At 35.8% G+C, this 14,690-nt stretch overlaps 1 protein-coding gene across 1 annotated transcript in view; it reads right to left on the bottom strand.

Moving 5' to 3' along the window:
• LOC149801912 (unconventional myosin-IXb-like) overlaps positions 1–14,690 on the bottom strand; it is a 333,412-nt gene that overhangs the window by 230,629 nt on the left and 88,093 nt on the right. Inside the window, exons 7-9 of the mRNA XM_089956299.1 lie at positions 9,672–9,726; positions 4,868–4,945; positions 3,391–3,480 (exon numbers count right to left, since the gene is read on the bottom strand). Of these exons, the coding sequence (XP_089812425.1) occupies positions 3,391–3,480; positions 4,868–4,945; positions 9,672–9,726 (223 nt within the window). The remainder of the gene's footprint in view (positions 1–3,390; positions 3,481–4,867; positions 4,946–9,671; positions 9,727–14,690) is intronic.

The following is a 14,690-nucleotide window of genomic DNA, read 5'->3' as shown; positions in this document are numbered from 1 at the left end:
GTGACCTTAAATCCATGTCACAGTCAGTGAAAAACAAAAAAATTCAAAGCTGGTCAAAATTAATTTTTATATAAACAGGTCAATGTATTCTAAATCAAACTGAAGAACAAAACTGCAGGCAATGGCCTTTCACCTGGACTATGGATCAAGGTCTACCTTCCAAACTTATTTCCAACAGCACAGGCATACTGTTCGTCAGATCTGCACCATTTTATTCAGGACTATGTATTGCATTAGGTGTTTTAGTGAATGGTTTCAGTGTCACCATTCTTTCAATAGTAGTAATAACAAGATTTTTTCAATGGCCAATATGGTTGTCATGCTGGAAGTCAGATTAGCACCATTTTCATTCAAGAGCTGTCATAGTTTTAGTGAAAACTCCATCATGCTCCAATCAATTCAGAAATAGGTTATCATAAGATTTTCAAGATGACCACCAAGGCAGCCATTTTAGAATTAACATCAAAATCAGATTAATATAGGATGAAATACATTTACAAGAAGCATTTTAGCGAGAATGTCACACTGATCTGATCATCTGTTCAGAAGAAACAGACATAAGATTTTCAAAATGGTCACTTTGGCAGTTATATTAGAAGCTAACATCTATATTAGGATATTCATTATATTGGCATCAGTTTCAAAACCAACCATATATATCATACAAAGTCCTTTAGTGAAAACCCCCTGCTGTTATGACCATCCATTCTGCAGTAATTGTTATAACAAGATTTGCATAACAGCTGCCACTACAACCATATTGAATGTCACATCTGCAACATCTTACTTCACAACCTGTCATAACAAGTTTTTTACTGGTACTCCAAATCCATATGACCATCCATGTAGATAAGTAAGGATAGGTAGCACTAAATGATTTTTTGTGATAGGTCTTGGAATAAATGTTCTATTGAACCAATGTCTATACTTCATCCATGCTTCTCCTTCTTAATTTACATAGGTTCAAAGAATGCATGATTACATGTTGTATGAACAATGGGATGATTCAAAAGAGCCAGGTATGAGATTAACATTTCATTTACAATGTGCCCATTTTCACCTAGTTCTGCTTTCATGTGTTTCTGATAGTGAGTGATTTTGTTGGACATGGGTTCATTAGGGTCAACGTTCCTCTTCATTAAAGAAATTTCTGGGATGCATTTTAACTACCCTGTATATGAATGTCTCTAATCTTGTTGAGTTTAATCCCATTATGGGATTAAAAATCTATCGTTTTTAGGGTTTTCACATGTGGTTAGTAGGGGAGTTAGAGTGGTTCTAATAGGGATAATAAAAGAAGGATTAGCATTTTACTGATTCACTTCAAACTGTATACATGTACATGGCCAGTAGCTTATAATGGTGATAATGTACATCCTTGACAGTGACCTCTGCTGAAACTCTTTAGTGCTACCAATAACATGAATTTTAAAACCACCACCATGATGGCAATGACACATATCTAACTGGAACTATTCTTGTTTCTAACCATCTACATGTGTTAAGGAGTCTTCTGGCAAAAACTCAATGCTGATGTAACCATCCATGCAGGAGGGTAACAGTAACAAGACATTCAAGATGGCTGCCATAGTGATCATGATGGATGTCAGATTGAAACCATTTTCAATTAGGGCCATTTGTGTGTCATATTGGCACCAATTTCATTTTGGACCATCTATAAGACATAAGAAATTTTTCAGTGAAAATCCATTGTCTATATGGCAATCCATTTACAAGGAGTGGTGATAACAAGATGACTACACAATTTTTATGATAGCCACTGTGGTGGATATAATTCACCTTTTTCATTTAGGCCCAACCAGACCTCTGGATCTAAAAGTGTGCCAAGTTACATAACCTTCCTCAAAGTAGTTTGAGTGGAGGATTGATAACAATCAACTGGTACTGGACAAAGACTGAAAGAAATTTACAAGATATTGGTATAAGTTCCTCTGGTCTTCAACCAGCAGTCTGAACAAGCATTTAAATTTAATCATAGTAAATTCAGATCTGTTTGAACAAGAACTGTATTCAAAAAACACAGATGCCCCACCGCAGTGCCTTAAAAGTAACCTAAATGCAAACCAAGCTGTGATGGATAGACAAGATTAACAGTATCTGCCTTACCACTGTTGTAGTTGAGCACTGTTGTGCTGTTGCCTAACAAGTAAACAGACTAAAACGTTGTTTGTTTTTTTTGGTGCAGTGACAGCTCAGCACTTTAAGTACCTATCAAACCTGAGTTGTCAGAGTGCTTACATGAAAATTTTCATGGCCATTTTAAATTGCCAAGTCATAATAATTTGGTCACCTTGAAAGCTGAAATCAAATTAGTGGAAAATTAATTGTAGAAAATGACAAGCATGTTAGTTAAGGCAAATTAAAAAGTAATAAAAAATAGCATTAGTTTTTTTTTAATAGCACAACTAGATCTGTTTGACAAAACTGTTGACAGTCATCAACCTCAGTTCATTATCTGGAGTTCTCTTACACATCTCTCATCATATAGCCTGGTCTCTAATTCATTGAAAAATTGACATAACCTCATTTTCTTTTCGTTACAGTTTATACTAATAAATCCCAAGCCACATCTACATTAGAATGGGAGTAATTTTACTGCGGACTAAATTTTCCAAACTGTCTCCATGATTACATTTGCTTTTTTTTTCTGTACCTTAAGCTGATGATGACTGCATACAAGACTAGTTACTTACAGACTGTACGTCAGACAATGCTGAATGATAAATTTGGTATATACTTTTAATTAGAAAGTGTTAACCCATTCTCTAGCTGCTACATTGTATAATTATTCAAATGGTTGCCTCAAGGCACCAAGTTGAGAATTTTCATTTGTCAATTCTTTTAGTCTACAATGTGTGTGTATGTGTGATATGGATTTTTAACATAGCTTTAACAATTTTTCAGTCATATCGCTACAGTGTTTGCAGTGTGACAGTTTTATAGTGATGTCTAGCACTGGGGCATTATGCTGCAGACATGTAGCATGATGTCTCACCCAGTCACATTATCCTGACACCAGGCCGACCAGTCCTAACACTAAACCCCAATTGCTGAGCACCAAGTGAGGCAGCTGTTAGTATCATTTTTGTAAGTCTTTGGTATGACTCGGCCAGGAATCAAACCCACAACCTCCCGCATCTGAGGTGGATGCTCTAACCACTAGGCCACCAGAGTGTTAGTGTACAATGTAACTAATTTTATCACAATTTGGAATGATGCAGTTGTACATCCCTTTGAAGCATGTTATTCTACAAACATGATTAAATGAAACACCCAAAAAACTTTTGGACATTCAAGAACTGTACAGCTACTGAATAATACATTTTGAAAACATCAACAACCAATATAAAATTAAAACACAAAATTTACATCTTCCATTTTGTACTTCATTACAACAGTCTCATCTCCAGCTGTTGCTTTCTTCTGGGTTAAAGCTTCACACAATGTCTTCTCTTTAACCTGTAGATAAGAAATATAAAAAGATCAAATGGCAGCAGAATTTCAACATGTAATGCAGCTGGAAGAAAACATCAAAGTTTCTCTGCATAAATTTGTTAGAAACAAAGAGTTTTGTATTTGTCAATACTCAAAATGATCAATACTGAGTGATGGCTGCAAACCAAATGGAGGATGTAGGTCACATTTACAAATTTCTTTGATATAGTGATACTCTACTTTAAGGATGCATGCTCATAGCCAGTTTGATGACTGTAAAAGTGCTGGAGTCAAAGAACTCACCTATACATCAAAGGTATACATACAATGATGGGTAAAAAGTAAGTCACAGCAAACTCATTTTGATACTGTGAATTATTTTCATGGGTATCATTATTCACAGTTATATAGTCCTCACCACTTGACTTGTCTGCAGCATATGACACAACAGACCATGATATATTTACATCACTGTTTCCAGCATGTACTTGCTATTCACGATTCAGCTTTATATGGTTCAAGTCCTACTTAGTCAACAAGACACAACAGATCATCACGTATTACTTCACTAGATAGGGATATTCAATATAAACAATGTGAAGGGAATACATGTGAATCCTGTCTCTGATGAGATTTGGGGATATTCAATATAAACAATGTAGAATACATGTGAACCCTAATTCTAATGAGATTTGGGGATATTCAATATAAACAATGTGGAAGGAACACATGTGAATCTAGTCTCTCCTGAGATTTGGGGATATTCAATATAAACAATGTGCAGGGAATACATGTGAATCCTGTCTCTACTGAGATTTGGGGATACTCAATATAAACAATATGAATGGAATACATGTGAATCCTGTCTCTACTGAGATTTAGGGACATTCAATATAAACAATGAGGAAGGAACACAATGTGAATCCTGTCTCTACTGAGACTTGGGGATATTCAATACAAACAATGTAGAATACAAGTGAATCCTGTCTCTACTGAGATTTGGGGATATTCAATATAAACAATGTAGAAGGAACACATGTGAATCCTGTCTCTACTGAGATTTGGTAATATTCAAAATAAACAATGTGGAGGGAATACAATTGAATAATGTCTCTACTAAAATTTGGGAATATTCGATATAAACAATGTGAAGGGAATACATGTTAAGCAAAGGTAGTTTACATCTTTAATTTCTTCTTCACTCTGCTGTATTCAAACCCCTGGTTACATAATTAAATAACACCAAACCCAACTAATAATCTTCCACTTTAAAAATACTTTCTTCTGAAACAGGACAAATGTTGAGAAAGCCAAAGAGTTTAATATCCATGTAAGTCTGAGTTGTGAAAGTCTACCTGTAAAGTACTATACAAAATTACTGGATGGATTACTTTTGCAATTTGTTTCCTACCTTGAGTACATCAGACAATTTCTTTATGACCTCATGATTTCTTATAGACACACTCTCATCATGGGTTTGGTCTCCCCTCTGGAATAAGAAAATTGTTACATGATTTTCAATTGAACAAAGATCATAAGTTCTTAAAAGGTTAAAATGCCTTGCCTTACCTGCTCTGCTAGTGTAAAACCAAAATATCAAACTGTAAGATAAAAAGTAGTTGGCTTTTGATTTTTTGGTAATTGTAAATCTTCAATAACAAGACATCAATGCAGCTTGTGAAATTTCAGAAATCTGTTCATTGAGCAGCGTTCATGATATGAAGGTAATAAAAATGACAAAAACAACTGTCTGTTGCTTTAATTTTATTTTTTAATGTACCAAAAAAGCGTAATCCATATACAGTCTAGCGTAAAATGTACCTTGGTGAAGAAAATGTGGAATGATTAGGCCAGAAGCATAATGGTTGGCTAGTATGATAATGTGGCAGCAGATCAGGGTCTGTGTTGTTTGTTCTATTGATTACTTATAACAAACTGCAGATACCCAAATCTGCCAGCATATTATGCAAAATAACAGCTCTCTGTCAGTGCAGTTTGCGATCAGACTCAACTTATAAGCAAGTACATATGATAAATCTACTGAATAGTTTCTAAACTTTCAAGTGAAATCAAGTGATGCACATTTCAAGTTTTCTTTCAATGCATGTATCGTCTTAACAAAAGGTTACATACATATTATATAACTTTCATTGATATAAAAGTCATACAGAGATTTTCTTAGGGGAATTATTTAGTCATTTCTGAAAGTGTCCTTTCAAATTAGGTTTTTCTGTATTGATGTTAAAGTCGCATTAAAAAAAAGTTTAAAAACAATTACAGACAGAGTTTGCTCACTAGCAAATTATCTCCACTTTACTCTTAAAACTTCTTGGATAATCTAGGACAGATTTTTAACCATCATCATCATGTACAAAAAGGTATGTGCAATCCACAAATTGCAATATATGCTTGCTTGCAAGAAGATTTTGTTCAGAAAATAAAGTCATTTACTTTGGGTGGGGAGGTTGACTTAGAGATGTGATATAATTATATTTGATCAATCAGAGTTAAAATTAAAGCTTGTTGTTGTTTTTGTTGTTGTTGTTGTTGTTGTTGTAGGCTATAATGCCACTTTTCTGCACAAGATAGGCTATACATGGTGGCCAGTATAAATGGTGAAGGAAGAACCAGGGAAAACCTCCGAAAGAACCACCAACCCACAAGAAGCTACTGGCAAGCTTTCTCACATACTCACAGTCACTGAACCCGAGACTCGAACTCATGCAGACGAAGGTAAGATGGGAATAATCCTTTGCTGGTGAACACTTTAGACAACTCTGCCACTCAGGGCCCCAAAAATAAAGCTTGTCTTCTTGATACCACAAGTGCCCTGGCTTGGTCTTTATTGAGTACTGTATTCTGCGTGCTAATTATTAACAACATGTATGATAAGGAAACTGATGCTAATCCGATTTTATTACCTATACTACACATATTTATGGCTTTAACCCTTTACCTCATAGAGCTTAGTGACAAAGTGCAGCACGCTATAAATAGAACACCTGTTACCTAGCAGACCGCATCCGCATAGGCATGCCTGTGAATTGTTAAGCAATGTAGTGGTGTTACATTTAACAGCAGTTTTAACCATTTTACGTTTTAGGCAGACATTTATTATATGTGGAAAAATTGAAGAGTAAAGTCCGATTGTTATAGCTGTGTAATTATTTTTCACAGAAGAATATTTTATGTGCTATAAAATCGAGAGAGAACTCGTTCATTGTCATGTCAGTGAGGCCGCGTGATCGACTGTAGCTGCCATTTCCCATACTTGAAATTTACACGTTTTTCGTCTGCGTCTACATCACTAAGTCATCTGAATTTGATAATCAATAAAAAAACTAATTGCTGCTTGCATAAATATCATAGCCTTTACCAAGGTTATTGAATCTTTCGTGCTTGTGATTCTACTCGTGAAAACTTCGTAAGTACTGAATGAAATCCTGCCTGTGAACTGTTAAGCAATTTAGTGTATGTTACATTTAACAACAATTTTAACCATTTTACATTTTTGGTACACATATATTATATGTGGAAAAATTTAAGAGTAATGTCCGATTGTTATAGCTGTGTAATTATTTTCCACAGAAGAATTTTTTTATTTGCTTCAAAATCTTGAGAGAACTCGTTCACCGTCATGTCCGTGAGGCCGCGTAACCAACCGTAGCTGCTATTTCCGATACTCGAAATTTACAAGGTTTTCGTGTGCGTCTATATCACTAAGTCATCTGAATTTGATAATTTATCAAAACTAATTGCTGCCTACATCAATATCAGAGACTTTACCTAATTTACTGAATCTTTCGTGGTTGTTATTCTAATCGTGAAAACTTTGTACGTACTGAATGAAATCCGCGGCTGCCTGTTTGGAGAGTGGAGATTACAACCCAGTTACTTTAAATAGCAGATATCGACCAGTGCATGAATAGCGACCACATGATCTGACGTAATTGTCATTCGCAGAAATGAATGTAATATGTAATAGGGGGGTTTTCCCCGAAGGTGGCGCTACGAAAACTAGCTCAAAATGGCTGATGTTTACCGCAGGTGTCAAAAGGCGCTTCTATGCGAATCTTGTAGAGGCGTCAAAAGGAGCTTCCATGCGAATGGAGTAGAGGCGTCCAAAGACGCTTGTATGAGGTAAAGGGTTAAGAACATAACCATGAAATTACCAATAATTCTAAGTTTTATTTGTTTATTGTTGCATATGCAATCCTGTAACATAATCCACTTTTACTTATATCTTAGTCACTACGTTACACTTGTTTGCCATCACAAGTGAAGAGCTAGAGTCAAAAGTACTTGCATTCACTACTCATGTAACTGATAATATCCATTCTGCTTTGCCTTCTGATCATCACTTCGATCCCTCTGCTGTGAGTGACACATTTGTAAATTACACAGATTTGATAAAGATGAAGCAGGACATGCTCTCAATGTGCATGCTATTGATGCAGAAATCAAACCAAGGTAAATACATCATCAACAGGAGTTTAAATTATTTCCCAGCAGTACCAATCATCAAATGGGTTTCTCTCTTACATCCCATGTTCAAAGGCAGATCCTGAACAAGCACCATGTGTTAGTGACATGTTTTAGCTACTCTACATTGTTACTGCCAGGTACTTACTGATATACCTCAAGGCAGATACTGAACAAGCACCAAATGATAGGAATATTTTTAACAACCTACCCCACTGTGTGGGGGCCCTCAAGTGGCAGAGTGGTCTAATGCACTCTCTGTTACAGATCACTGCCATCTCACCTCTGTCTGCGTAGGTTCAAGTCTAGGATTCGGCCAATGTGGGTATGTGAGAAAGCTTGCCAGTATATTCTCGTGGGTCGGTGGTTCTTCCCGGGGTTTTCCCGGGTTCTTCCTCCACCGTTAATACTAGCTGCCATCAATGTTCCTGCTAAGCTGCTCGCATGCACAGCTTGTTTGATGTCTTAGCGCAGCTAAATGTATTCTGCGCGCAGAGATAATTCTTTTGATTTCTCGTGAACACAATTTCTTCTAACTGATTACAGTTGTTTGTTGTTCAAAATATTTTCAGTCTTGACATGGTTGAGATTAAAATTCCAGATGTTTGACTTAATGGCATTAAATCTATAATGATACTCCTGCCCTCCACCCACTCTGACGCACCCTGCCCGAGGATACAATTTCCGTATTAAAAACAATTTGCTCAGTAGGTTTTGCAGTCTGCTCAGTGGCCTTTGCTCAGCGTTCACTAGTGTACATGCCTTAGAGGGAACGTTGGCCGCCATGCATAGCCTATCGTGTGCTGAAAAATGGCGTTAAACCCCACAACAACAACAACCCCACTGTGTGACTGTCATTCAACTGCTGTATACCACTACATGAGCACTGGAGAAAGCAGCATTTTGTTACCATATTTCAAGATATAATTAGTTCATACTCTACTGCAAATGACATACACACTAGTTCATGAGGTTTTTGCAAATCTGGAATCATCCTGTTTTTTTTATTCTGATGATCTGAAGTGAACTGCATAGACAAGTGGTGTCACATTATGTGCTTACAGATGCAGGTCTACTTCACTGTCACTCGTGTATGTTTTACTAACCTATAGTGGAAACAAATACTACACTACTGGTATTCAAACCACCAGCAGATTTAAACATACAAACTGCAATTCTTTAATTGCACAACTGACAATTATCTTTGACCTATTCACCTGCTGTGACACTTGACCCATCATGCTGTGATACCTGGCAACACAACATCTGTGCAACAGCCCTTCGCAGCAAGAAGGATTTCTTGGGGGGGGGTAAACCAGAAGATATAAGGGATTAAATAAGTGACATGGACAATTTAAGTTGAATTTGACTACTGTTATTCAATAATCTTTGGCTCCCTGTTCACATGTGTAGTCTTGGATTACTCTATTCACCTTTTATATATTACTAAACACAAACCAAAATAGTAATTCATAATAAAAAATTTAAAAATCTTGCTATCAAATGTATATTTACTTCCTAATCTTTATGCAAAAGACTTGTTTCATTTCTTAATGACGGTTTAGTGGAACTTTCAGACAGCAATTTTTCACCCCAACTGATAAGTCGACTGTATTAAAATGTTGCCATTTATAATCTTGAAGGGGGTGGAGTTTGACTCCATAACCAAACAGGATTATAAGCAAGCTCATACAGTATATTTCAGGTTTTAACTAATGTATATGTTAACTTACCTTTCTAAACTGCACATTGCCCAAATGCAAAACTGCTGAAAGCACACCAAATATCCTACAAAAGAAATTCCACTATTTACCAATAAAATTCCTTAGCTAAGATACAATTTATGTGTATGAACAGCAAACAGAATAATGACAGACAGCAGAAATAATCTACATGTCAACAACTAAAAAATATGATGATGTCTGAAAGTAAATCACCAACCCAATATAAGAGTTCTAAAAGAAAATTTAATATTACCACATACCCATTATCTTTTTTTACAGCCATTAACAGATTCAGAGACATTGGTAAATATAAATTAAGAAAATTATTTTACTGTGTATGTTATAATTTTTAAAAAGCTGCAAAATATTTTCATGCCTGATTTCCTGAAAGTTCATATACTCAAAGTCAACAATAACAAAAGGCCTATGTGAGCTTAATATTGCTCAAATGGCTCACACAAGAACTCATTAATATGTGCAAATATCGCTGGTAATTATCCAGATATGAATCAAACTGGGTCAAATTCTGCCTGAACGTTTAGCCAAACAGATGCAAAATCACAATCACTGATGTCACTCATCATTGACCTCATTCTAGATCTTAATGATATAAACCAACAGAGCAAGTCTGATCAAAATCTGTTCAGGATATGGCCTCCAAAGTGTTCACAAACTCAGTCAATCACAAACAAGATCTTGTAATATGTGAAGATTTCATCCATAATCTAACATGTCTGATGATCAGATAAACTGATTTCTCTAGATTTTCGCACAGTGAGGGAATTACTGCTCTGATATTTTCATATGGGGAATTATTAATTTTTAATGGGAGTTATTTTTGAATGAAAAGAGTATCTATGTATAGACCTATTTATATAATGTTTCAACAATCCTTTTTATCACAATGACACTATGTGTGTGAAAATATGTGTGATTTGGATTTTTAACATAGCTTTAACAATTGTTCAGTTATATTGCTATGATGTCTGCAGTGTGGCAGTTTATAGTGATGTCTAGTACTGGGGCATTATGCTGCAGACATGCAGTATGATGTCCCACCCAGTCACATTATCCTTACACCAGTCTGACCAGTCCTAACACTAACCTCTTAATGCTGAGTACCAAGCGAGACAGCTGTTAATACCATTTTTAAAAGTCTTTGGTATGATTCGGCTGGGGTTCGAACCCGCAACCTCTCGAATCCAAGGCAATGCTTTAACCATTAGGCCACCAGAGCAGTCTGACAATGGCACTGCATCAAAGGCATCAGAACTGCACAAGAGAGGAGTTTTTAGCCCCAAAAACCAGATTTCTGTCAATCTACAACTTCACCACGCAGAGTCAATAAAATGTTTTTAAAAAGTAAATAATCAATAAAAGCATCTCAAATGCAAAACTGTCACTAAAAGGTCTTAATTATGGTGGTGATCTAGAAGCTGAAAGCTCATAGATCAGTAGGAGCTAATATGTTGGTTACCCAAATCATTAGGGTCACAGCAAATTATGTACCATTTTCACATACCGGCTCATTTTTAAGGGAAGTTCACAACTGAATTGAACTCAGTTTGGCATAATTACTTGTCCTGAGAAGACAGATGTAGTCTACATACCAAGTTTGATCAAAATGTATCAAAAGTATGATTTTTAAAAGTTGGTTAACAAGCTCAGCCTCTAAGATTCAAGACTGAATCATTTAAATGCAAGGATGTTTTTATCATCAGGCCATTTGCCAGTATCAATGAAGACATCCATGATTCATGTTCTCATGCATAAACTGTTCTTCCAGTGTGGGTTTTCATTTTATGTGGACACATTTGGATTATTATTTCCATTTTTTTCATGTACAAAGTTACCAAATGTAAACTTGATACTAAAATGGTTGTTGTTGTTGTTGTTGTTGTTGTAGGGTTTAACGCCATTTTTCAGCACACAATAGGCTATACATGGCGGCCAGTATTAATGGTGGAGGAAGAACTCGGGGAAAGCGTGGGAAAGAACCAACGACCCACGAGAAGCTACTGGCAAGCTTTCTCACATACCCACACTGGCTGAATCCGAGACTTGAACCCATGCAGACAGAGGTGAGATGGCAGTGATCCGTAACGGAGAGTGCTTCAGACCACTCGGCCACTCGGGGCCCCACTAAAATGGTAAATATTATGAATAGATTATATTGCACTTTCATGCTTTTCCTCCATTTCTTTATGGTGTTTGCATTTACAGTGACAATATTCAGTAACTTAAGTGTCATTCTGATGAGGAGAAATTTTTCTTTTAATGAGCAAACACAAAGCTTTATGATCAGAGCTCTGAGACATTAAGAAACAGATGTCAAAATTATTTTTCATTTTTTATTTGGTCAGACATTGTAACAGTAGTTGCCACTGGTCACCAGCATCTTCAAGACCAAAGTTTTATCTATATATTTGTAATACCAAAGAGAAGATGCCATCAGATGCTATCAGAGATTTATGTGCAGATGTAATTAAACTTTACAAGAAAAATGTTGCCAACTTGCATTCCAAAAGAGTATTTTAAGTGTCTTGCTGATTCCTACTAACGTTCACACAAAAAATGATGTCATCTATTTTACAAAGCAGATAATGTCAAAACATCAGATTTTTTATTTGTCGAATTTAGTTGGAGTAATTAACCTAAAAGTGTTCCAATTCTTTTGATAAGTAAGCCATCTTTTGTACGACACCTGTGTGTAACACTCTAGAATGGAGTTTTTACCAAAGTGGATCACTCAGTACTGCAGTTGGTGGAAATTCAGATGGTTGGAATTCTCTCAGATATAAGTTACAAACTTGAGAAACTTAATTTTATATATATATATATATAGAGACAGAGAGAGAGAGAGAGAGAGAGAGAGAGTGTGTGTGTGACCCCACTATAACAAAGTAGTTGGGAGCCATAGAAGCAAACCATGTTATAGACCAAACTGTATTAGAGAGAAACAGGTCAGTTAGATGAAGAAAATGATGCATGTACCCCAAAAAATTTCCAGAAGAGGTAGGTAATAAATGCAGGGGATAAAATGTGCTTCATCGGCACAGTAATCGATGCATAATAAATGAAAAATACACCTGTAGTGAAAACAGAGAAGGCATATATAATAGTTTACTTTATTTACAGAACCATGAAATGGTACATATACGTGAATACTGTTTATATATACATGTCTAATGTATAAAATAGAGTATCAACACCGTGTACTCACCCACGAATGTCATCATATACACTGAATCCACAAGTGATTCCATCAAAAATATGCAAACACACAGATTTAAAATATTCAATAGTTTTGTCACAGGTCATATTGGTCTGAATTCAGTGGAAAAATATAGCACAATCAATGACAAAGCACATTTACTTTTCAGTACATCCCAAGTTGGTAAAAGTTAGTTGGCGTTTAAATCCGCCGTTGGTAGCATTCATAAGCTTAAACATTTTCTATGCAAAAAGGAAACTTTCATGGCACACTTAACGTGTTCCAGTCACGTTGGAAAATGCAAAAATCCATCAGATTCCATTACCTTTATTTAAGTTTGATACTGAATTCCGTTCAAGAAAAGTTCTATGTTTTTACTGAAGATTGTAGTTGGCTTTCTTTCATGAAGGATGCATGTGTTATTGAAGTCGCCACCTATTGAATAAACCAATGTTATTTTATATAAAAAATTTACGTTTGTGGTAGCAGCATGATACTGCCTTCTACACATGCGTCAGAAATTTAACATTGGTTTATTCAGTAGGCATGGAGGAAGAGTAACTAGAATAGTCTAAATGACGGCCAATTCCTTTTTAAAAATGTACCCAGATAAAATAGTTTGCTGAAATTTCAAAGGAAACAGATTACCTTTGAAGCACCGACTGTTATGAAAACGTACACAGCATAGGGAAAAAATATCAGTCTCAATCATGCAATACAATTATTTGATGTTGCTGCCACAATAAGAATGGACATTCCTTTGGTTCTCCAAAGCTGTCCTTTAGCGGTGACTTCAATAGCACATGCACCCTTCATCAAAGAAAGCCAACTAGAATCTGTCAATAACAGCAAAGAACTTTTCTTCAAAGGAAGTCAGTACCAAACTTAAATAAAAGTGATGGAATCTGATGGATTTTTGCATTTTCCAACGTGACTGGAACACATTAACTGTGCTGTGAAAGTTTCCTTTTTGTAGGGAAAGAGTTTGTTTACGAATGCTACCAACGACGGCTTAAAACGCAAACTAACTTTTACCGACTTGGAACGTACTTTAAAGTAAATGTGCTTCGTCATTCATTACATGATTGTGCTATGATTTTCCAAAGAATTCAGACCAATATGACCTGTTACAAAATTAATGAATATTTTAAAGCTGTGTGTGCATATTTTCGATGGAATCACTTGTATTGTGGATTCAGTGTATATGATGAGGTTCGCAGGTGAGTACACAGTGTTGATACTCTATTCTTGCTATACATTAGACATTTATATATAAACAGGATTTGCGTATATGTTCCAATTCATGGCTCTCTAAATAAACTATTATATTATGTCTTCTCTGTTTTCACTACAGGTGTATTTCTCATTTAATATGCATCAATTTAAGATGGTAACTGTGCCGACGAAGCACGTATTTTACCGCCTGCATTTATTACCCACCCACCCCCACAATTTTTTTTTTGGGGGGGGGGTAATTTTATTTAGCTAACTGACTTGGTTGCATATAACACGGTTCGGTATATAATGTGGTCGGGTTTTATGGCTCCCAACTACTGTGTTATAGTGGGGTCACAATGTATATATATCTATATTAGCTGGCATCTCTACCTTGACATGACAGTATATATATGAAACTGCAGTCTTAAAAATACTGATGATATGGGCCAAACATAACAATGTCTGACCAAACAAAAATTAAAATAGCCTGTTGAAAAGGAAAATTGTAACACCTAGATTACTGAAAGATTTCACTGTAAACATGAATACCACTAAGAAATTAATGGTGGTGTGTGCAACTGGAACTTCTCAAGTTG

This window comes from Sinohyriopsis cumingii, chromosome 4 (genome assembly GCF_028554795.1).
Source record: "Sinohyriopsis cumingii isolate HCF-2022 chromosome 4, ASM2855479v2, whole genome shotgun sequence".
Classification (NCBI taxonomy): Eukaryota; Metazoa; Mollusca; class Bivalvia; order Unionida; family Unionidae; genus Sinohyriopsis; species Sinohyriopsis cumingii.
Note: the sequence above shows the minus strand (reverse complement) of the source record. Positions and strands in the feature narration are given on the sequence as shown.